This window comes from Gorilla gorilla, chromosome 3 (genome assembly GCF_029281585.2).
Source record: "Gorilla gorilla gorilla isolate KB3781 chromosome 3, NHGRI_mGorGor1-v2.1_pri, whole genome shotgun sequence".
NCBI lineage: Eukaryota > Metazoa > Chordata > Mammalia > Primates > Hominidae > Gorilla > Gorilla gorilla.
Genome location: NC_073227.2, coordinates 195,229,580 through 195,255,436, shown reverse-complemented (window position 1 = coordinate 195,255,436; position 25,857 = coordinate 195,229,580). Strand labels below are relative to the sequence as shown.

The following is a 25,857-nucleotide window of genomic DNA, read 5'->3' as shown; positions in this document are numbered from 1 at the left end:
AGTACTAAGTTGTAGATTGTTACAGAGTCAGAAAAGTTGGATGTAATTGCTGATATTGATTATGGTAAGTAGTCTTTCCTTGCTAAAGGAATGCCAATTTTTAAACAAATTATAAAGCAATCATTTTTACACAAAGATGAACATACACATGGGTCCTCATATACTAGAATATTATATGTATAGGTTTAAATATCTAATTTGGAAAAGCTAGACATATAAATAGGTTTTCATCTTTGCAGCTACCAATATCAAACTATACAGTTCTTGTTAGTACCTCCTCTAGGGTGTTTGGAGAGGGGGCAGAGAAAAGAGCTCAAATTCAAGTTGTTTTTATATCTGACATAATTTTTTAAAATTATAAGTCAAATGTTTGTTGAGGGAGGGGATTTAAGTTATTAATTAAAATAAGATTTTTAGATCTTCAGATTTTACTTATCTATCCTACCTTCCATTGTTATTGAGAGTTGGCTGTGTTTTCTTTTTTTTTTTTTACTCCCTGGCCTGATTTAAAGATACTCTGGAACATTCCAGAAGCACTGAATTTATCATTCTAAAAGGGCCATGTAGTACTCCCAAGAGGCATAGAGCTGAGCCACTCAATGTGTCTTGAGGTTCCAAAATTCTGATTCTATGCTTTTATGAACATGTGATTTAGCAGATGTTACCTAATAGCAAAAGAAAATGCTATCTTTACCAGAATGCACTTAGGAAATATATAGGAAAAAAAGGACATTGCAATACACTTAATAAGGTCAGAGAAATGAGGGGAAGTAGTTCAGTGACTACATTCTGTACTTTCTTTCATTGACTAACATAAATAATGTTAACTTGGCTAATTGTTTACCAAGTCAAGTATTCAAAAGTGAAATCATGTAAGTGAAAGATCCATCCTAATAAATGTTCTTATATAGCACTTATCTGTATGAGTCATACTTTAGCCAGACTTTAGAATGACTCTTGCCAAGTTTTTTGAGTGCTCAAAATTAGGCAGTACTTTTTGGAGACTGTATTTTGTTTTCTTTTTCACCACTCACTGGAGCACTGTCATCAGATATATTATTTTGGGTTCATTTAACTCTGAGCAGTAAATTAGTTTTGATGATATGTTTAAATATGTGATGCTTTTTGCAAGTACCTGAGATAAGATGTATATAATTGCTTAGTATTGTAAAAAGTCTACTTTTTCATAATTTCCAGTATTGTACTTAACATTTTGATAGCAAACATCATTAAAATATTATAAAAATAAGAATACTTACAGCCACAGGGAACAAGATTCTCCAAAGGACACCGTTCATGTCACGGATATGGGTAACCAAGCTCCACAGCAGCTGCTGGCAGTGGCTCATGGGGTGGGGGAGAACATCTGCACAGTTTGTGGTACGATAATCTGGCACGCTGTTGTACTATGCATGACATTGTGATCTCAGCTGTATGTAACGTCTTGATCTTGTGCATGAGCTTGTGTACTTTGTGGCAGGTGGCCACATTCTAGTAAAGGAATGTGCTGAAAACCATCTATTTACATTAAGTTGTATTTTCCCTGCATGTACAAGTTGTGTGTGTCAATTTTATTCCACTAGCAGTAGTATAATGAAGTAATTTTATTTAACAACCAGTAAACTATATTACTTGTGCTCCAATGTATATTAAAACACTTTCTTGACGTAGTTATTTTTAAATTTAGGATCTGAAAAATTGGTAGTGAACATGGTTTAACTTTAATATAGGCTTATTTTTGTGTAATTGTGTTTTTAAACAGTTTTTGTTTTAAATATCCTCATTGGTGTCAGATAACAAGTTTTTTTTTTAATGACTATGTAAGCACATTTTTCTGGTATTTATGCAGAAATATCCACATGTGTATAATTTTATACATTTTACTAAATAATCTATTATAAAAATATTTTAAATTTGACCTATCCACATGTTTGAGGTAGAAATGAATATGCAACTTATTTTCAAGATAACATGTTATTTTTGTTATTGGACTAGCTAAAGTATAAACAGGAAATTTGTAGTTCTCCATTATAGAAAGCATTTCAGGAATTTATATTCAGTTCTTAAAAATAGTATCTCAGATACATGTTAATGACTTTTTGCTCCAGTATTCAACAACAAAATCGTCATTACCATTACTTCATAGCGTAGCAACAGTGATGAAAAATTAACTTCTATTCCTAGGGAATGAAAACCCTCATGGGCGTTATTAGAATGTACCGATAAACATTTCCCAAGTGCATTCCTTGCGAATACACAGTTAAAAAGGAATTCTTAAGTCTAATTTGAACATGATAGATTATGATTAGTTGGCTTATTTACAGCCTAACTTTTCAAAGCCGTTAATACTTTGATGTACATCGTGACTATCTAACAAGGGGGATGTTATATGCAATATATATCAATTTTGTTTGACATGGTGTTCTTTTTTGGGAGGAGGAAGGTAAAAACATTCCAGGGAATACATTTTGAGATAACCTAGTATAGATTATCTGTAATCCTACTGTGTATAAATAAATATTTTAGAATGGTTGAAATACCCTGTTGTTCACTTGCAGTTATCTGATGTAATCTTCTCTCTTATCAAAGTCTGTGGATCTGTAATTGTTTTCTTTCGTTTGGTCTGATAGTACTTACTACAAAACAAACAAACATTAACAAACCCTGAGAGTTGAATTGAGTCTTGACAGACTGAGAGATTTTTCCATTTTATATTTTGATTACCATCTGATTTGGAAAGGGACGTGTTACTTTGGACAATAAGGGTAAGGCAATAAACCTGAAAGCAATATTGAATTCAAATAACTGCCTGTACATATTGATAAATGTATCTGTGTCAAATAATTTGTAACTAATAGACCATTCATCATTATTTACTTGGTATCGCATTCTCTGTACTAACTCTTTTAAATCTTAGTACCTCCTGCAACACAGAAGTATTCCTAATGAAGGCTGACAGGCCACTAAGATACTTTTTACTTTGGAAAATATACTACCTTTTGAGGTTTTATCCTTAGTTCTATACGTCTAGAAATTTGGCTTTATCTTTCTACTGAAAGTGAATCTCTCAGGAATAAACTTATAGGTAGTAGAATGTGAACCAAGTTGACAGTAAGACACACATACTTCAAACAATGCCAGATAGCATAAAGAAAGAGAAAGATAAACTCGAAATTCTAATTCTTGGCTGTGATATAAACTAAGATCTAGCTAGGAAGAATTGAGTTCTCAGCACCCTTCATTATGCTGCTCGACTCAGCATGTTCCACATTTTATGACTGGCTTCTTGCAGTACCCACTTCTCCCTGTATGTATCAGCTAAGATGTTTTTGGCTGCAAGGAACAGAGAACCTAAACTGTGACTTAAACCCTTTACATTTGTTTACTTCAAAAGAGTCCTGGGTGCAGGTATCCCAGTTACTTTAGTGAGGATGATGATCTCTTGATGGACCTGAGTGTGTTGACTTTCACCCTCTCTTGATAGCAAGATGCTACCACAACTCAAAATATCACTTCCCCCATAATAGTGTCCCCAGTACAAAGAAAGAGAGGCAGAAAGAGAAGCTTTCTCCTCATATTCCTTATACTTATTAGGGAGAAAAATCTTTTTGAGAAGCCTTTGGTGTACTTCTACTCATTTCTTATAGAACATAATTGAATCACACGAGCACCCCTAGAGCACTAGAGAATAGAATAGAAAGATTACATGATTGGCTTAGACTTATGATTCAACAACTGAAGCTAGGATGCTAGAAGAAATGAAAAACAGGGAAATGGCCTTTGTTAAGGCATGCAAGCATCTGTAACGCCATTTTAACTAGTGATGCACTTAAAACATGTGATTCAGCCTTCCTTATTTCTGGTCTCTGCTGGGTTAGAGGCCTTAGTATCCAAAGGAGGAACATTGGCACCTGTGGCACAACAATTTGGTTGGTAGCTGACCCTACCTTCTTGCCAGTTTAGGTCTTCCTGCTACTAAGCAAACATATCAAAATTTTAAAAGGGAGGAAGAGGGGATAGGAGGGGAGGTGGTTATGCTGTGATTGAAGTGGTTAAGCCTGATAACCAGAGGGAAATAGTACTACACAGTGTGGCAAAAGAAAAGGATATAGGTGGAACTCAAGAGATGTCTTGGGGTTCCTTCTAATGGTACTATATCCTATGATAAAAGTAATTTTTTAAAAATCACACTGGGCCTACATGGACAAGGCTTATAACTCACCATTTAGACTCCTCACTAGGGAAAGCACCTCAACCAGTTGTGTGGCTGGCTCATTCCTAGCGTCCAGAGTTGAATATGGATTCTTTATTCCAAGCTCCATTCACCTTGAAGAATGCTTTTATGGCATCCGTGTAATCTATCTCTTGACTCGTGAGGTTGGAAAATATGTGTATAGAGAAAGATTTTTTAGATTTTTTATTTTTCTTGAGACAGAGGCTCACTCTGTTGCCCAGGCTGGAGTGCAGTGGTGCAATCTTGGCTCACTGCAATCTCCGCCTCCCGGGCTCAGGTAATTCTTGTGCCTCAGCCTCTGGAGTAGCTGGGATTACAGGTGCATGCCACCACACCCGGCTAATATTTTTTTTAGTAGAGACAGGTTTGCTTCAAGTGACCCACCTGCCTCGGCCTCCCAAAGTGCTGGAATTACAGGAATGAGTCATCATACCTAGCCTATTTTTTAGGTTTTAGAAAGAGACACAAAGAAGTAGTATTGTCTGTGCATGTGTGTGTGTGTGTGCATGCACTCACACGCACAAGTACATGTGTCATGTACACCTCTAGGCATTGGTATGTGAGAATATAATGGCATGACCATGTGCAGCCATCTGGTAGCCATGAGGGGTATTAGTAACCCTACCAAGAATAGCAGACTGGAAAGAAAGAATTGGGTCTGTGATGCTATCTGTGAGCCTAACAACCTGGAGCCATATTAGTTTGGAACTTCTTGTTATACAAGGTAATTTTATTTTTGAAGTAAATGTATCCCTTTATTTTGAACTAGGTCTCCTGTTGTTTATAACCAAAAACATTTTGATGTATTATTGCTATTATTATTATCCAAACTCTTAGGAGTTTGAGATGTAATCCTCAATGCAAATTTTTAAAAATAAACATTGCTAACTGGGTACAGTCAGTGGCTCAAACCTGTAATCCTAGCAATTTGGGAGACCAAGGTGGGTGGATCACTTGAGCTCAGGAGTTTGAGACCAGCCCAGGCAACATGGTAAAACCCTGTCTCTACAAAAAATACAGAAATTAACCGGGTATGATAGCATGTGTCTGGAGTCACAGCTACTTAGGGGACTGAGGTGGGAGGATCACTTGAGTCCAGGAAGTTGAGGCTTCAGTGAGCAATGATCATGCCACTGCACTCCCAGCCTGAGTGAAAAAGCAAGACCCTGTTTCATAAATAAACATTGCTAATTCTCAGTAGCAGATCAATTTATCTCCAAATTTGCTGAAGGGAATTTAATCAGGGCAAAAGAAGCTAGATGACAGTGAGAGGAGTCCCTCACCAAATATGGCTTAACTAGCTTCCCCCTCTGTAAGAACTGTTTACCCATAGGAGCTAAAATGCTGGAGTTTATGGCAGGCCCCTTCTCCTTGATCAGCATTAGAGTCAAAGTGAAAAATTATGCCTCTCAGACACTAAATAGCCTCTTCCTCTGCCTAGACAAGTTAATACCTTCAAGCGACTAGCTACAATTAGTCAAATGGTGCTAAACTGGAGGTGATTTTCTTTTTTTTGAGAGTAATATGGTATGTGTGGATATGCATGTGTGTATGTATGTATGTATGTATCTATCTCTTTTTAATCTAATCCATCAGGTGATTTTATGATTAAGAAGGCAGCTTTACCCTTTGCCTTTTAGGACAACTTTAGTTTACACCTTACCCTAACCATACTCTATCCCAGCCACCCTCCTTTTCCCTTTTGTCCCAGAGTCACTCCAACATGTGGTGTAGAATCAGTTCCCAGAGGAGGTTTGTGACTCGGAATAAACCTTTTAGAAACTTGAAAGAAAGACAAATTTCCGAGGCCCTCTTCTAATCTTTATCTGGTTGAAAAAGAGATTCAGGCCCTAGAATATTCCATAGTTTATTCATCAATCAAACCACCTGATGTATTTTGCTGTGTTTTATTCAGTGTGCTATGGGAACTACTAATTTGCTGTATCATTGAGTGTGAATTGTCTAGGGTAAAAACTGAAATTAGTGGAAAATGTCTTCATCCTGGGATACATTTTTAAATTTTTAATATTAAAATATGATATGCTACAATGAACAATTTTTTATTTGAATTTTACTTTTGTTAGCAATTTAAGTAATTGTAACTAGAGACTTTACAGTGGTACATTGAGCTTTTTAAGTACATTTTAATGAAAAATCTGTTTGCTTTTTATTTTCTCATCATACACTACCTGACCCCCTTGATACCTCCCAAATATTTTTCCTTATCCATTGTGATCACAGTTTCAGTGAAACTTGATATTACTTCTAGATTTAAGTTCTCAGCTTTAATGTCCAAGGTGTCTGCCTCTACATGTCTTTCATGAATTTAGCAATTGTTACCAGTGTCACAGTAGACGTCACTTCAAAATATGAGTATTGTATCAGAAATCCAAAGGCTAATATTTCCTCAATTCTTGGATGTCATCAATTGTAAGACATCCATCAACTTACTTACAGCTTTTCAAATATGGGAGTATTAAGGAAACACTACCTTAAGTGCATTTTTTAAAACCAGCTAACTGTAGTGTACATTTATCCATAAAACTATATAACATTTTCTTCTTTTATATCATAAAGTTTTTAGAGAGATGCCTTCTTTATAACAAAATTCCTAAGATTTCTGTAAATCTCTTTTGGTTGTTAGCAGTTAAATACAGCATCAAAGTGATATGCTACTTTGGATTATTTGGATTGGTGATTCTGACCTTTGAGAATTTATAACTTGAGGTATTTCAAAGTGTGCTGGGGTTTTATCTGCCCTTAATATTTGATCCAGCTTATACATTTTTTGGAAGGGGGTTGTTTTTGTATTTTTCCCTTGGTTGAATTATATAATCCTTGGAAGTTTACAGCATCTCTTGAAAGTCAGCTGGAAGCTTTGTACACGTAGATTCAAACATTCATTCAACAAATATTTATTAAGTATCTCTACCACTTACAATTTATGTAATGTTGACTCTGAGCAAGTTATTTAACCTCTGTGCTTCAGTTTCCCCATCTGTAAAATGGGGACAGTAATAATACTTATAACAGTGTTCTTGTGAAGATTAAATGAAATAAGACATGTTAAACATGCCTCTAAGTGTTCACCAAGCTGTAACTCTATGTTTATACTAAAGGTACAACTACAACAACTTAAAATACCAAGAACCAGGCACTGTTCTAGGCCTTGGGGTTCTTCCTCTTCTTGAACTTTTGGATTCTAGTAGATAACTATATGACACCTGACGAATGGTCCTTCATGAAGTATGTATTGGTGACATCAATATCTCCTAGCTTTAAATGATACCCTTTGTCTTTAATTGTATTTTCTGACATGTATATGCAATCTTTTGCATATACAGTAACATTTTGTTTCAGTAGTGCTGCTGAGTTTAATCTTTTTGACATTTAAGCAATAATTAGGGGTCCAGAGTTATGTTAAAATTAAAATATGTGTCTTGGCTACAATGTTGGCAGGATGAACAGATACTTACGTTACACGATTAAGTATATACATGTGCTAGCAGTGAAACTACCGTGTAAATCCCAACTTGCTTGTCTACTAGTAGACTTTTTAAAAAAATGTTGTTTATTTTAAAACTGTTTCAGAGCTGTTAAAATATATTTATAAATGTACATATTAAGATCTAGGTAATATGATAAAACTAGTATTTATGGGTTAGTCATTTAAACCGTTGTATATATGCACATTGCAAATCCAGTATTTGTATGTGATTCTTATAAAGCAAGAATTCTAAATTAGCTAGCATCATTGTTAAATGTGTCACTTTCTCATTAGTTTCAGTTATTAATCATAACCTAATAGAGATTTATCTCCATATTTTGATTAGAGTGCTTTATTTTTCTAATATAGAGACAGGTTAGAGATAGAGGGGGCTTTTCCAAGAAGCGTGACTCAACTAGCAGCAACTTTTTTGATAATAATTACAATAATGATTGTTACATTTAATTGATAGTAGTAATTTATTATTTAGGAAATACTTTCTTAGCTATCATATTGATCCATCCCAGTCACTAATGTGGTTCTTTTGGGGGATATTAGAATTCACAGATGTTCTTTTTCTGTTTGAGGCTATTAGAACTAATTAATAGGGGCTTTTAATTATTTAAAACTTGAGAAAATTAGGTTCATGTTATTTTGTTTGCCATTGCTTTTTCTCTCTTGAAAAATAAGCAGGAAGACCTGTCCTATACCTCCTCTGTGTTTTCCCTGGACTCCATTGGAGGGAATTTTTATTTTTATTTAGATTTTCCTTAAACCATCACTCTTTTATGTGGGATTTTCTGTTGACATCTTTTAACTGCAGATAATTTCAGGTGTATATATCTCTGTCCTTAGCAGTTCCTCAGCATTCTGCTCTTTAGTATGTTGAAAAGTCTTCCATAAATCATTCTAGCTGAAATCCTTGCCAATTCAAACAATGTTTATACATAAACTGGTTTAATATTATACGAAAGGTAAATGTAAAATCAAAACTCTTCATTATCCTCCAGACAAAATATGGTGTTATGTTTCATAGCTAACTGAGAAAACTGGCTACAGGATACTGGCACTCTCTCTTCACAGCTGTTAATTCTCCCACTTCAGTGTGGACAGTGTGTGCTCTCTGTTCTTGCTCTGGAAGAAAGGAGACTGAAATCTGCTATTTAGACTTAAAACTGACATCAAAACTATCTTTACATTTCTTTCCCAATTTTCACTGCCCCCTTTCCTCTTAGTTCTGTGTAACACAGAGCCTTCTGGTGAATAGCCTAGTTATGGGTTCCTCAGCGAGAGGAAAACTTAGTACTCTTATAATCTTTTTATCTAGGACAACTTTTAAAATCTGGACATAGATTTTACTTTAGTCTTTGAATCTAGTGACTGTATTAGGAATAACTATTGTTATATTTATAGGCAGCTTAATAAAAGCACTGTGTGACATTTCTGTTATGTATGTGCTCAAGGTCAGCGTTAAACGTAGAAGGTCATGGAAAATTACAGAAAGCAGAAAACATTACAAAATTTAGTGGGTAGAAAGAAATGAAATGACAGGATAAAAACATAGACACCTAGTCTTAGACATACTAATTAAGAAATCTTCTGCGCTTATTTCATTGCAGCCAAAAAGCAAGGTGTTGATTTTTTATTTGCATAATAAATATCCTCAGATAAATTATTGTCAATTATTCACATTCTGTGGGGCCCACCCTCCCTTAACTATAGAGCACATGTTCTCTGCTTAAATAGGGATAATGAGAACTTCTGGACTGATAAAAATTAATAGATTTTACATTTACCTTAGCAATTCTTCAAACACTGTAGAAAAGAAGAAATAGTATCAGAGCAGTCATCTTAACCATTGCTGCTGCTATTTGCAAACAAAACAGTGGGGATGTTCCCATTTGACCTGCAGATGTGTCAATTATTTTTTACTATTAATAACGTATATTGTGTCACTTAATTTTTACATTATCTTCAGTTTGAAAATGTTACATTTCAGTTTAAGTTTCATTGTGCTCAAATGTATACTTGAAAAATAATATATTCAGTTAATTTCACTGTGGTTAAAATGTATACTTGAAAAATAATATATTGGTTATCATGTTGAAAGAAAAGTTAGAAATCTAGATTGAGCTATATTGTTTAAGTATTACTATTTTTAAAGTCTTCAAAATGTTTTTTTAAAAGAAAATTAAATGCAGTATCCAATTGGCTTTCTATTATATAATGGTCTAAGGACAGTTTGATTACCTGAAAAGTAGTGGCCATTGTACTAGATTTTACATTTTATACAAGGACAAAATTGAACAAAACTTGCTAAATCAAATTTTTTTCTAAATTTCTTTACTAGGAAAAAAATTAAAGGTACTCCCTAGTATGTGACAGTTTTGTTTTATTAGTGACACCAATAAAACAAAACAAAACATCGTGTAACTTTTATTGATACCAACTGTTACACAATGTGTGTGCCAGGTGTCTGTGGCAGTAGACAGTACTTTCAGTACCAATAGTCAGTACTTTTTCATTTGGCTTTGCATGTCTAATTTTCTAGAATTCACTTTGTTCCCAAATATATATTTACTGATTCTGAACATACATATGGTAGATTTTGCTTAACGTTAACAAGAGATGGGCTGAATTCACATTAACTTCACCTAGATTCTCACTGCTGCTTGGCACTCCTTTAGTTTATTCCTAGTGAATTCCCAGTCATATCCAGTCATATCCTGCATCGTTGTTGATAGAAATCTTCACCACTTTGCCCAAGAATCCAAATCAGCCCTCTGTTTTCCAATGCTCCCCAGATAGACCTCTCTAAGAAAGAAACCAACATGTTCTTTGTTTTCTGCTTTTCACTTTCTTACTGTAGCTGTCTCTGAGCCAGTGCTACTGTGCTGTCCCCCAGGCTAATCATTATAAACTCCAGCAGTATTTTCAGACCTTTCCCCTGCTCTCTTTTTATTGGCTTTGCTGCCCCTGCAGCAAAATCTCCCGCACATCAGTCTTTTCCTGTCTGCATTGACCTCTCTTTTTGTCTTCTAACATGAGTAGGTCATAATTATCTTGAAAAAAAGAATACTTTCTCTTTTTTCCCTTTAATTTTGCCATTTTTTCCTCCTTTGTACTAATATATTTTTCAAGTGAGTGGACAATACTCAGTTTCCTTACCTTGAGCTCATTCTTTTGTTTTCTTCTTGGATTTCAGCCTCTGCTACAGTGTGGAAAGAGACCTCTTGAAAGTCACTTCTTTCCTCCCAGTCACCAAACTCAGTGCCCTCTTCCTATTCTAGTATCCTTCAGCTATTTGAAAGAAAAAGAAAACTAGCTGTGTTCCTTTTGCTATGCACTTAGCCCACTGAGATTTTTACTGATTAGGAAACTGAGGCTCAGGAAGATTGTGTAGATTGTTTATGTTCATATCATCATTAAGTTGCAGAACCATGGCTTGGTCCCTGTCCTAAAAATGGTGCTCTTTCCATCATACTGCATAATTGCACTAGACACCCTGTTCTTTAACTCGAAGGCTCTTGGCTTCTGGAACATTATTCTATCCTTCTCTTCATTACTCCCTTACTGATCCTTCTTATCCAAGATCCTGAATCTATATCTTCAACCCTCACTTTTAAAATATATCCTATTACATTACCAACTGCCTACTATGCCTTTCTAGTTATATCTGTCATCACCTAAAATTCAACATGTCTAAAAGCTAACTCATCACTATTTTCTTCAAATCAACACCCTCTTTGACTTTTTTTTGACCTGTCCATCATTTTTCTGTCAGTCATTTCCGTCTTCATCTAAGCCAGAACCATCAGCTGTCTTTCACTTTTCACTGTCACATGGCTTGATAGCCAGCATATTTATCAAGTTATTTTCATATATGTAACATATTTCTAGTGCTTTTTCATATGTTCAAAGCTGGACAGTTGTATAGTCTGCTATCTATTTATTTTTATTTTTTAAGTGAGTGCTCCACTGAATAGCCCACTATCTAATTTTTCTTTCGTTATTTATCTTTATATTGCTGCCAAATTCACATTATAGCCCATTGCTTCATCAGGTTTAAAAGCCTTCAGAGGCTTCCAGTTAGATTTAGGATAGAGAATAGACTTCTTACCCTAAAACTCAGCGCTATTTCTGTCACTGTCATAGTCTGGTTGTAGATTTACTCTCCAACCCAAAATATTTCCCCTGCCTTCCTAAAAATAGTCTTTAAAAATTATATATTACTTTTGCTCATATAATACAGTATTAACTGGAACATTCTTCTCCAGCGTTCCCCTCATTCAGAGCTGTCTAAACCCCTTAAATTCCTTGTCTAAACCCCTTACAATACTTCAGTCTAATCTCTAGCAGGAAACCTTATCCAAACGTCCTATCCCATAGTGAGTTTTCCTTTCATTGAACTCTGAAACACTTACTTTTCATAAGCATTCATTTAGGTTTTCTTCTACTGCCATGTATTATTGATGTACCTTGGCACGTGTGTATTCTAGATGTTTATGTATGTGTCCCATTGCCACAGATAAACTTTAAATTTTCTTAGGGCAAAACTCTGTGTTACACTACTCAGTGTCTATCACTGAATACCTTGCATATCACACCTTGTGTTTAATATGTTTCAAAAATAAAATGTGGACAATTTTAATGTATTGCTTCATGTTTTAAAAAATATTTTAAAGCAGATGCATATATGTAAATATGCACAGATATACATATATCTATTTTACAAGGTAGTCTTATAGGCATTCATCTTTCTATCTAAATGTAAAGTGAATTGGATACTTTTTAAAAAAAATCAAATGACTAGGAAATTTTTAATTAGTAGCATGAACATTATTTACCAGTTTATTTTCCCAAGAAATATGAGGCCTAATATCTATTTTAATAAGAGGAATTTTATTTACCCCACTGTAACTATCCTTTAAAACTATTTTTTAAAAATATATTTTGGCCAGTAGTTTCCTTTCACCTGACAAGAGCTGATCTCTATGCTTGGAGATAACTGAGATTAATCATGATGGTTTCAGCCCATGATAGTACTAACACCATCGTGATTCATCTCAGAGTTATCTGACAAAACTATCTTAGAATTCTCCCCACATGCAAATAAAAAGGAACTACATTATGACTGCAACAATTTAGATAATTCTAAAAGTTGAACAGAGTTGCAAATGGGAGTTAAAAAGTGTATAGATTAAAAGGTCAAATTTAAGTAGTTCTGAGTTTGAAGCTTAATCTTATTTTGAAAATGTAAGAACAACAACAACAACAACAACAAAATTGAATCAAGCAAAGACAAATGATTGGTCTTTGAACAGCTCAACTAAAGTTACAAGCATTCCCTTCCTTATGTGGTACTAATCTGTCTGCCTATAATTGAGATTTCCTGACTTTACATCTATACTCATCTAGGATAAGGATTTGTAACCTGCAGTCCTTAGATGGAACTCTATTTCTGTTTTAAAAAATGTGTATGTGCATTATTCTGGGAAGAAGTTCTGTGACTTTCCTAGTACTCAAAAGGGTCCATAGACCCCCAAAAGAGCTTAATATCTTCACTACAACCACACACATCTTTTCCTTTTTCCTTGTGACACAGTCTTTTAGATATCCTAAAGTCTTAATCTTTTCTTCTTTCCTAAGTATATCTTCTTCTCTGACCTAATACTCCTACATCCTTCCGCTCTTTCTTACATAATATAAATTCTACAGCCTTCAACGATCTCACCAGGTCTTGATTTCCTTTATCCAGATAAGTCCTAATTTGTCAGTATGCCTTATAAAATGTGACACCCAAAATTGGAAACTTTTATAGTCAATTTTGTAGACTATACTGAGCTACAACCTTCCTTCTTTAGAATACTATATATATATATATATATATATATATATATAGACTAATGATTTCCTTTGCATGTGAGACACTGCACAGATGTCCATGCACATACACACTGCTCAGAGTTCTAGTCCTGACTAGTCACTGATATGCTATGTGGTCTAGGAGTTTCTCTGTACCATTCTTCTAAAATTTTATTTTTAAAAATGTTTATACAACTTACTAAACAAATATGTAGTTATTCAACAGACCTCATGCTGTGGTATTTTTTTGTATTTAATTGTAGGTTGGTGCGAAAGTGATTGCGGTTTTTTGACATTACTTTTAATGGCAAAAACCACAATCACTTTCGCACCAACCTAATATATAAGAAGATAAGAATTTGGATGACTTACAGCTTGCTTATTAGAGACAGTTATAATCTGTTCTCATGTCTTTTTGTATTTGTTATTCCTTTACCATTCACTTTGGTAGCCCTTCTAAAGTAACCTTCCTCTCCAAAGGAATCCCAAGCTTGAACCTGATGCCTCTTTTCCTCATAAAACCAATAGAGTTGGCTTATTTCAATCTATGTTCCCAATTTTCAGGATTGAATTTAAAATTCTTTGTGCTCATGCCTGCTTCTATGTATTTGATTGATTTGGGAGAACTGAGGTTAGATTAGATATAAAATTCTCAAAATGTGTTTTTTATAAAACAGAATATGGCTAACAGTGTATTTTTATGATGTTTACATGAGGCAAATACCAGTGTTAATTTATAACTGAGTATCACCAAATGATATTAAAGTGGCATAGATTATGTAACTAGAGAATTAGATATCATTAATGTATACTATTAGGTTTGTTTATTTTGCACAATTTTTAAAAAGTAGCTTAGCATTAGTTCTACATCTCAGATACTGATTTAGGTATGAATAAGGAATCTATATTTAATAGATTTAATTATTTAATGCTTAATTGACATTGTTTTAAAATCATTTCAATTAAAATTAAATACTGGAAATAATTCTAAAATATTGTTATCCTTTTACACTGAGGAATTTTGGAAACAAACCTGACTTTTGCTAAGCAGATTGAGTATACAGTCAACTCTCGATTATTCAAACTAATGGAGGAAAGGATAGAACAAGCATTAACGGTTTTCTAGTTGCTGCCCCCTCGGACAGTTGATGAAAGCCTCATTCCAAAGAAGTATTTTGGCTTTCCATCTTATCATATTACATAGAAGCCCTTGTATTCAGGATTTAGTCTGAAATACAGGTTACAACAGAGTTGACAAGAAAGTTTCACGTTATCACATTCTTTTCTTCATGTACATTTTTAAAATCAGTGCCTTAGCATTGCTTTTGTATTATTAAAATTCACATGAAAATTTGATCGAATTGCTAGTAGGCTATTATGTTGATGGCTCATAAAGTTAGTTTTATATAAAAAGTCTGATCTTTGAATTACAACTTATAGATAATTATAACCTTTCAAAAGCATTACCTCGTGGTACCTAATTACTTAAAAAAAATTTTTACCATAAAAGTTTTATGAGAAAGTTTTTATCTTGAAAAGGTTTTTATAGATATTCTTCCAACTTTTAAAATTCTTAATGTGTGTAATATTTCTGAGTACTATGTAAGTGTTTGTAAAGTGAAGAAATGCCAAAGGAATTTATGTGTGAAAACATTATGTTGTGTGTATATAATACGTCATTTTCTCTGCCAATTAACGGCACATAGTGTGCTAATATCCAGACATAAGTATTCATGGGAATGCATGTATCTGGATAACCGCAAGTTGAAATAAACCCACCTGCCTTTTATTTCAATAACTGCACATTCAAGTCCAGCGAAGACATTTATTTGAATGTGACCTCTGTATATGTGAGAGAATACTGTTTTCAGCATTTGATTTTTTTGTTGTTGGTGGTGTTTTGTTGGTGGTGGTTTAAATCTAAAGTAGGTAAAAACTTATGGGTAATGCTTCTCTGGAAAACTTTGCATGCAGAGAAAAGGAAATTCAAAGATAAATGCTATGAAAAACATTGAACTGTTTTGTCTTACTATGTTTTCCCTCAGTGTGTATTGTAGCTAGGTTCTTGTAGAACGTAGCAATGTTTAAAGCCAAAGTAGTACAACCTATACATTGGTTTGGAGTTGGGCTTCCTTTACTTTAAGTTAAATAATTTAATATTTTTCTCCCAGAATAAAATTGCTAGTCTTTCATTTGGAGCATTTTTTTTTTATCAAGAAGCTATTTCCTTGAAAGGCATACTGCAATATATATGTGAGCTTTAAGAAATCATGTTTTCTATTAGACAGCAGAAGTGTTTGTTAAAAGGCTTGTTTTAACATCTGTATTGTGGTTTCATCTGCAGCCCCCTTCCCCAATTTAGGCCATATTTCTGTATAGTTAGTTTTACCTGACATGAGCCAGAAAATTAAATAAGATTTCTTTAACAGTCTTAACTTTGAATTTCCTGCTTTTCATTGCATGTAAACTATCAACCACAAACAATAGTTTCAGTTCAAGTTCTAGCTTGTATTTTGCATGATAAAGCTACAAAAAGTCTATTAATGCTGGAAAGAATTTATAGCTACTGTTGTGCTATTGCTTAATTGTTAAAATGCATAAATAAAGAGCAATTTTATTTATGTAGACTTGTCTTTCTGCCTTAGGGAGTGAACTACTTTATGTCCAAGGGTATCCTGGATGATTCGCCAAAGGAAATAGCAAAGTTTATCTTCTGTACAAGAACACTAAATTGGAAAAAACTGAGAATCTATCTTGATGAAAGGTAAAAACGAAAATTAACTTTTCATCCAAAATGAGTTAAGTAATGTTTTTGATGAGTTAAGTTTTACTTTAAAACTAATACTGCATAGTAATCATCTGGTTGCAAAATTGAATAAAGACAGGGAAAAGATTCCTATATCTCACACATCATTTCTTTTGTGAGCTTTAACTTGTTGATGAGGAAGTTACCATTTTAAAAGTAAGTAAAAGTCCACATGCACACAAAATGGAAGCCCAACGTCTTTGTAATAGCAAACCAAAACAAAATATTTTTCAGGAATCTGCAACCCTGATTTTTTAAGACAAGTAGCCATAATCTAAGTATTTATAGTGGTAAAAATTCTGAATTATGAAATTATCCATATAAAAAACCTAGTACAAAGACAGATTATAGTCATAAACCCCAAATCCTAGGGATATAAGGTATATATATTTGCATGTAGACACTATATAGAAATGTCATGTTCAAGAGTGAAAATTATGAAAATGTAACATTTAGCAGTGTTTTACACAGAGATGATGGTTAGTATGCTGTTCTGATTTGATAGTTATTCATTTGTACACTTTACTTTTGGTTATTAAAGAACATAAATTTGGGGACAACATTTTGATGCCACATAACTGAACTACCATTTTTAAAATTATAGCTCTCGTGCTAATCTAATGTATGGCTTAAAAATAGTTTACCTTCATTGTAATTCTCAAACTTTTGTATATATCAGTATTTTTCAACAGCAATCTGTAAATATGCATTATATTCCAGAAACTTTGCTAGAGTAGTAACACACGGATGATTAAGATACAATCCCTGTCTTTGAGAAGTTCAGAGTCCAGCATCCTGGTCATTGAAAGATGTGAAGATCGCATCATGAAGTTTTTTTGTCTTTAAGTGCCAAGTACCTAGGGATAGGCAGGGGTTTTTTTCTTTCTTTTCTTTTTCTTTCTTTCTTCTTTTTTTTTTTTTGTAAATATTTTAGGTTTTGTGGGTCATATGATCTTTGTCACAGCTACTTAAAACTCTGCCATTCTGTGGTGAAAGCAGATATAGACAATACATAAACTAGTGTGGATGTGTTCTAATAAGCTGTATTTACAAAAGCAGGCAGCAGGCCAGATTTGGCCCAGTAGCTGTAGTTCGCTTGTTCCTGTTATATGCAATTGGTAGAAGTTGAAGATTTGATCATAAAATCATGATTGAGTTCAATAAGAATTGAAGAACATTGTAACAAAGTGTGACTCTATATTGAAATGCTAGTGATTTTTTAGAAAATTAGATATACACACACATATTTATATGATAGCAAATAAGCTAAATGTATATCAATAGGATTGTTGCATCCATTAGACAGGATACTGTGCCATTAAAAATAAATTAGGTGGGTCTAGGTATAAAGATATACAAAGCTGTCCACAATATGCTATGTGAAAAAAGCAAAAACAAATTATAGAACAATATATAGCATATGTAGGCATTCCTAAAAGTCTATGTAAATAGTTTTTACCTCTGAAGATGTGAATTGGTATAGGTGGAGACTGTCATTACTTTCATAATTTGAAAAATAAACAATTCTATTGCTATTTGGATTTGGCCAAGAAGGCACTTAAAAAGAAAGTGTTCATTTTAATACTACAGAATTCCTTTTTTCTTCATTTTAGAAGTAAAATTACTAGGTTTTACCTTGTTTCATTTTGTCGTAAACTACTCATGAGAGATTTCAAAGTTAACTTCTTAAATAATCATACTTAGATTTTTTAATGTTGGGAATTATATATACTTTTATAGGATTAGCTGATCTAATAATCAGTAATAAGGTATTTTATCCAAAAAATGGAAATTTGTTATTTTTCTTACCATTTTTTTAATGAAGAAAAGTTAACTAAAGCTGTGCCTTTTTTTCTTTCTGTAGGAGAGATGTCTTGGATGACCTTGTAACATTGCATAATTTTAGAAATCAGTTCTTGCCAAATGCACTGAGAGAATTTTTTCGTCATATCCATGCCCCTGAAGAGCGTGGAGAGTATCTTGAAACTCTTATAACAAAGTTCTCACATAGATTCTGTGCTTGCAACCCTGATTTAATGCGAGAACTTGGCCTTAGTCCTGGTAAGAATATATATATTAATAGTACATCACCCCCTGCCCATCTTTAGGTAAAAACAGAGATATATGAGACGTTTGTCTCACTGTGGGGAAAAATATTCTCAGTAATTACAAATACTTGTTTTACTGTTTGTAGCAGTGACTGACTACTTCATCATTTATGTGAGCTTGGAAAAAACAGTTTGTCATAGCTATGGTGTGCGTGTGTGTGTGTGTATATATACACATGGCTATGTATATATAGCCATTTATATTTTTTATATATTACCTACAAATTTATATATAAATATATATATTACAAATTTATATGTATACAGATCTCTATGTCTATATACACATATAGACATACACATAGACTATGTCTATATACACATATAGACATACACATAGACTATGTCTATATACACATATAGACATACACATAGACTATGTCTATATACACATATAGACATACACATAGACTATGTCTATATACACATAGACATATAGACATTTGTATATATATAAAGTTGTTATATATGTCTGTTTGTGTGTACTTCTATCTATATGTGTATGTTTGTGTGCTTATGATATAGCCTGAATCTTCTACATATTGTTTCAATTCGTATAGCTTATCTTTTCATATCAAAAATTTTATTGTGCTTATCTGATTAAACAGAAATTACAAAACTGTTCCTGTCATGTGAAATTTGTTGAGCATGCTTTACAAGACATAATGTTCAACTTGGCTTTCTTAAGACTGCAGGATTCCAAAATATCAGCACTATAGTAGTAGAACTATTATGATGATTGTTACTATTTTAATATTAAACATCAAATATTACCCTAGGCATATATAAAATCTTGTTGCATGGTGCTCAGGTGTAGCAGTCTTTTCCCTAAAGATTTACTTTCAAAATTAATATGTAAGTTCCACAGGCCTTTATAACATCTTAAATGAGAATATTAATAATCTTTTGAGTTATTTACATTTTATTTTCTAGTACCAGATTAATGTTTTCTTGTCATTAAAGATGCTCTCAAATTAAATTAGGTTTTTGTGAAAGCATTCTATATAAATTTTTTTTTAGAAAGAGGAGATAAATACAAATGTATTTTATGGATGTTTGAATAGAAATATCACATTTGAAAGCAAAGACGAAAATAAAGCCAATTCTAAATTTTTTAAATCTAGAATGAATTTTTACTATACACTCCTAAACTGTTCTAAAGTTCTTTTGAAATGAAGGAAATGCATGCTTAGTTAGTATTAAGATAGGATGATAATCATCCTGGTTTGCTCAGGATTGAGTTTCCCAGGATGACAGGACTTTCAATGCAAAACTGGGAAGAGTCTAGACAAACTGGGATGGATTGGTCACTCTATATTTATGAGCTAATCTTGATATCATGAACATTTTTGCCTTATATAATGCCATTGGAATCATATTTTGTAAACCAACTAATAATTTGAACTGTTTCTTTTTCTTTCCAGATGCTGTCTATGTACTGTGCTACTCTTTGATTCTACTTTCCATTGACCTCACTAGCCCTCATGTGAAGAATAAAATGTCAAAAAGAGAATTTATTCGAAATACCCGTCGCGCTGCTCAAAATATTAGTGAAGATTTTGTAGGGCATCTTTATGACAATATCTACCTTATTGGCCATGTGGCTGCATAAAAAGCACAATTGCTAGGACTTCAGTTTTTACTTCAGACTAAAGCTACCCAAGGACTTAGCAGATATGGGGGTTACATCAGTGCTGGTCATTGTAGCCCGAGTATACAATCAAGCTTCAGTGTGCAACCTTTTTTTCTTTTGCCATTTTCTATTTTAGTAATTTCCTTGGGGAACTAAATAATTTTGCAGAATTTTTCCTAATTTTGTTTATCACGTTTTGCACAAAGCAGAGCCACTGTCTAACACAGCTGTTAACGAATGATAAACTGACATTATACTCTAAAAGATGGTGTATTTGTGCATTAGATTTGCCTGAAAAACTTTATCCATTTCCATTCTTTATACAAATACCATGTAATGTGTACATATTTAACTAAAGAGATTTATAGTCATAATTATTTTATTGTAAAGATTTTAACTAAAGTTTTTCCTTTTCTCTCAAACTGAGTTCTGAAATTTATTTGATTCTGATCTGAAACTATTGTCTTCGTAAAAGTTAGATCTGACTTCAGACAGAAACCAATACCAGCTTCCTTTTCCTTTAAACTTTGAAGAGTGTTGATTTGTTACTATATTACTATGCAAAACTGGCAGTTATTTTTATAATATAAATTTATAATTTGATTTTTTATTTTAAAAACTGGGTTAATCAAGTCTCGGTAAGTCCTTTAAACCATTTAGGATTTTTAAAACATCAAAATTTATGATTTACATTCATAGGAATAAAATAAAATATTATTAGAACTCTGGTAAATGTTTGCTTGCTTATATGTGGTGTGATTATGCAAACTTTACTATTTTTGTAATCTTGATGATCCCTGTTCAGAGTCCATTGAGAAAGACATATTGTGAAGAACAGTAAACACTCTTTACTCATTGGTTCAGTGAATGTCTATCCAGGGCTTTACATGTGTTAACATTGTGCGAGGTACTAGACATGGGCCCTGCTCTCACAGATAATACATAACCGGGTACTGAGAAGAAAAAATCTGCTGAATGGAGAGCAACTGTATGAAGTATATCTTAATTAACAATTATTTAATAGTTAAAATATGCAGCATTAGAATGATAGAGAACAGTGTAGTTATATGGTAAGTTAAAAGTGACCTCCAAGTAAAAAGCATAACCTTAGGAATGAACTAGTATGTGATGGGTTGAGCTACTAGTTTAGAGGAGGGAGTTGAGGGAGGTAAAAGCTCCTTACTAGACGTATTGAATCCTGGCTTCCTTCCAGATCTGACCCTTAGTCAAAAGTGGCTGTCAGTATTACAACTGGAATGTTGTACTACAGATTTTTCAAGGACAAGACATACGATAATCAAATTTTGAATGTCTAAGGGACTTTTAGACTGATAGTAAATAATTTCTAAGATTCTGAAGCAAATATCCAAATCATTTTTGCATGTGCACAATTTTGAATTCCATGACAATTCTAATTTTTAACTTCAAAACTGCTTTATTACATTTCAAAAGACAAAGGGTGGTGATAACTATTATTTACTATCGTGCCTAGTTTTCAGTGATTAACACTTTGCCCTCTCCCTCTGTCTACCTCCTTCTATCTTTCCTTTGTTTTTCTTCATACCTGTCTCTTAACATCCAGTTCTCTCTGCTTCTGTTTTAGCTTATATCTTTTCCTTTTTTTGTATCCTCAATTTCCTAACTTTTTTTCTTTTTCCTATTTTATTTTCCTACCCTGACCTGATTATAAATGTGGATTGGCAATATTTCCTTTTCCAACATTTTCTTAGGAATATTTCAAACACATAGAAAAGTGGGACCAGGCACAGTGGCTCATGCCTGTAATCCCAGCACTTTGGGAGGCCAAGGTGGGAGGTTTGCTTGAACCCAGGAGTTTCAGACCAGCCTGGGCAACATGGCAAGACCACGTTTCTACTTAAAACTAAAAAATTAGCCAGGCGTGGTGGTACATACCTGTCCGTAGTCCTAGTTACTCAGGAGGCTGAGGCAGGAGGATGGCCTGAGCCCAGGAGTTCGAGATTGCAGTGAGCTGTGATTGCCACTGCACTCCAGCCTAGGCAACAGTGAGACCCTGTGTCAATAAAATTTAAAAATAAAATAAATTTTAAAATAGAAAAGTGGAATTATTTTGCAGAGAATGCCTACTCACCACCTAGATTCTACAATTAAAATTTTACTGTATTCACTAAATCATGTTTATCTATTCCTCTATCCGTCAATTATTTTGATACAGCTAAAAATAAGTTTGAGACGTAACTTACTTCCTAAAGACTTAATTAAACTTGCAAATCATTAGCTAGAGATCATTTTTTTAGCTTTCTTTTTTTTTTTTTTTTTTTGAGACAGAGTCTCCCTCTGCTGCCCAGGCTGGAGTCCAGTGGTGCGATCTTGGCTCACTGCAACTTCTGCCTCCCAGGTTCAAGCGATTCTCCTGCCTCAGCCTCCCAAGCAGCTGGGACTACAGGCACGTGCCACCACGCCCAGCTAATTTTTTGTATTATTAATAGAGATGGGGTTTCACCGTGTTAACCAGGCCAGGCACAGTGACTCAAGCCTGTAATCCCAGCACTTTGGGAGGCCAAGGTGGGAGAACTGCTTGAGCCCAGGAGTTTCAGACCAGCCTGGGCAACATAGGAAGACCACATTTCTTGCTTAACCAGGACGGTCTCGATCTCCTGACCTTATGGGCCACCCATCTCGGCCTCCCAAAGGGCTGGAATTATAGGCATGAGGCACCGTGCCAGGCCAGCTTTTTTGTTTGAGGTAAAATTTATGTGTACTAATCAATGAGTCTCCGCAAATGCATGTATACCTGGGCAAAGCAAACCCAGTTCAAAATATACAACTTTACAGCCTATTTACAGATAATATTTTACTATATAACATGAAACATAGAAAACTTACAACCATGTAAGCCTCTTTACCCTATCACCCCATCCATTATCTTATTAAATGTATTACATATATGTTATAAACTCCACAATATAATGTTATAATTTTCTTTGAACAGACATATATATTTTAAATTTAAAAAAATGCTCTTTTATATTTACCCAAATTATCATTTCTTATGCTCTTATTTCTTCCTGAAAAATCCAAGTTTCCTTGTAGCATCTTTCCTTTCAAACTGAAAAACTTTAACATCTATAGTTCAGATCTGCTGGAAATTAAGTATGACAAATTTTAACATCTGAAAATGTCTTTATTTTGTTTTCCTTCCTGAGGAATATTTTTGCTGAATACGTAATTCTAGATTAACTTCCCCCCACCCCACGTTTGGCATTTTAAGGATATTGTTCCAGTTTCCTGACCTCCATTGTTTCCAATGAGAAGAGTAGTGTTCAAATAGTTTTTCCCTTGTGAACAAATGTAATTTTCCTCTGAGTGCTGTATTTCATCAAATATTTTTTTTCAATCTCATTTTCTCTTCTTCTCCTGGGACTGCATTTATGAACATGCTAGACCTTTTGATATTGTCTCACAGGTTTTTGAAGCTCTTGGTTTTTTATCCCTTTTTTTCTCTTTTTTCTTCAATTGGATTTTTTTCACTTGATTTGTGTAGTCCAACTCACTGACTCTTCTGTACTCATTTTCTTTTAAGCCCATTCAGTGAACTTTTATTCTAATTATTGTATGTTTTAGTTCTAGAAATTCTATTTAGTTTTTATAATTTATATTTCTGTGCTGAGATTATCTTTTCATTCATGACTGGTGTATTTTTCCTTACACCTTTTAGCATAGTTATAATAGCTAAGATACTTGATGGCTCATTTCAATATTCTATTTCAATATTAAATACTTGTCTATTTTAATATTTAGTATTTTAATATTCAATATTTCAGTATTGGATATTTCAATATTCAATTTTCAAAATTCTTATTTTAATGTATGAATATATTCAATATTCATTTCAATATTCTGGATCATTTCATTGTCGGTCTTCTCTAATTTTCTTTTCTTTCAAGAATGGGTTACGTTTTCCTGTTTCTTCGTATGTAGAGTAATTTAGATTGTGTCTGGAACATGGTAAGTAAAATGTTGCAGAAACCCTGGATTTTTATTTGTTTCTCTAAAGGCTTCTTTTTTTTTTTTTTTAAAGCAGCTAGTTAACTTGGCCAAACTCCCAGCTGCAAACTCTGGTTCCCCTAGAGTTCGTGGCAGCTCAGATTTTAGTTCAGCTTTTTAACCTGGCTATTGTACTTGAAATCTCCTCTGTACATGCATGCTTGGGAGACCAGCCAGCTTTAGCAGAGTCATACACAGAATTTAGGGCTCTCTCTGTGGTTCTTTTCTGATCAGGATTTCCCTCTGCATTTTCCAGCAGTTGCCATTACCCCAAACGTGTCCTAGTGTTCTTCAAGTCAATACAACTGTAGTCTCCACATGATGCAGAGTGAGGAGTTCCTCAGGCTATGAACTATAAAAATAGGAAACTCACCCAATGCTATTTCTTCTAAGTATTCACTCCTCTGTAGGATCAACCTGCTTTTGGTTGTATTCTATTACTTTCAGTTAGTTAATTTTTAAATATTTTGTCCAGAGTTTGTAATTTCATATGTTGGCAGGATGGTCTGAAAGAACTTCTTGACCATCACTTGAAGTGGAACCCTCTCCAATTGGGTAGTATTCTTTTTACTACTTCCTATGATTACTGAGTAGGGATTTGTTCCTGATTATTTTTAAAACTAGGTGAGTAGAAATTTTTAACATGTTCTATCTATGAAAAACCTTAATTATAAACATTTAGTAAATGTTTACCAAATTAGCAATTCAGTGTTTCCTAGTTGGTGTCCTACTAGGAAGGAAAAAGAAAATGAAAAGAGGAAGAGAGGAAAGAACAAAAATGCTTAACAACTTTTAGAATTCCCTCCAAATTTGTCATCAATAGGGTTTTTACTGAATACATTCTTTTAAAATTAGCACTCTCTAATCTTGATGAATTCGTATTTTCATAAAAATCTGTATTTTCATACTTCCATTCATTTGCACTGTGTTTCTCTTCGGGAAAGCTGTTAACCTTTCTTCATATTTACCTGTTGAATGTTATTTGTCCTTCCAAGTCCTGTTAGATTCTTTCCCCTCCAGGACAACTTTCTTAATTCTTGCAGGTGGAAATTTTGTTCTTGTATCTCACTCAGTGCCTAACACAGATGTTAGCCCAGCGTAGTTTCTCAATAAATCCAGTTGAATCGTTTTTGGTCTGGTTTAGATTCTATATAATCACATAGAAATATGGCTTTACTGTTTCCATTTTTAAAAAATACATCCAGACCTTTCACAATTTACAAATCAGAGTATATTAGCTAACTTTTTAAAAATATTAAGATTCAACTGTGTATTATTCTAGACATAAATTCACCTCTCCAGAAATAATTTGAACTATCTGAATGAGTTATTGCTACTTGGAGATTGCCTGCCTCCTTTTTTTCATGCAGACTCGTTGACCTTTTTTAAAAATAAGAAAAACATCAAGACTTTGTCATTGATCTTGTTACTTCTTTTAATTGGTCTAAGTTTTTGACAATATTATGAATATTGTGCTCAATGAGAGTAAGCTTATTCATAAGCTTTAATATTTAAAATAACATTTATTCAAATTAAAACCTGTTTTCCTGTGTCAAAAGTGAACTTTTTCCTAAATATCATTATTAATAACACTATTGCCTACAGTTTCTTGTCAAGCATTCATAAGTGAATGTGTCTTCTTCTAGAAAGTCATCTTAAGGAAATAATTCCAAATTGGGAAAAGGCAATATGCACAAC

General features: G+C 33.6%; 1 protein-coding gene across 2 annotated transcripts in view; it reads left to right on the top strand.

Annotated features, from left to right (window-relative positions):
- Positions 1-20,866, top strand: part of FBXO8 (F-box protein 8) — a 47,544-nt gene extending 26,678 nt beyond the window's left edge. For both annotated transcript variants that reach the window (XM_004040644.4, XM_055385866.2), the window contains exons 4-6: positions 16,232-16,350; positions 18,257-18,453; positions 19,925-20,866. In XM_004040644.4, coding sequence (XP_004040692.1) covers positions 16,232-16,350; positions 18,257-18,453; positions 19,925-20,112 — 504 coding nt within the window. In that variant the 3' untranslated portion in view covers positions 20,113-20,866. The remainder of the gene's footprint in view (positions 1-16,231; positions 16,351-18,256; positions 18,454-19,924) is intronic.
- The last annotated feature ends 4,991 nt before the right edge of the window (positions 20,867-25,857 follow it).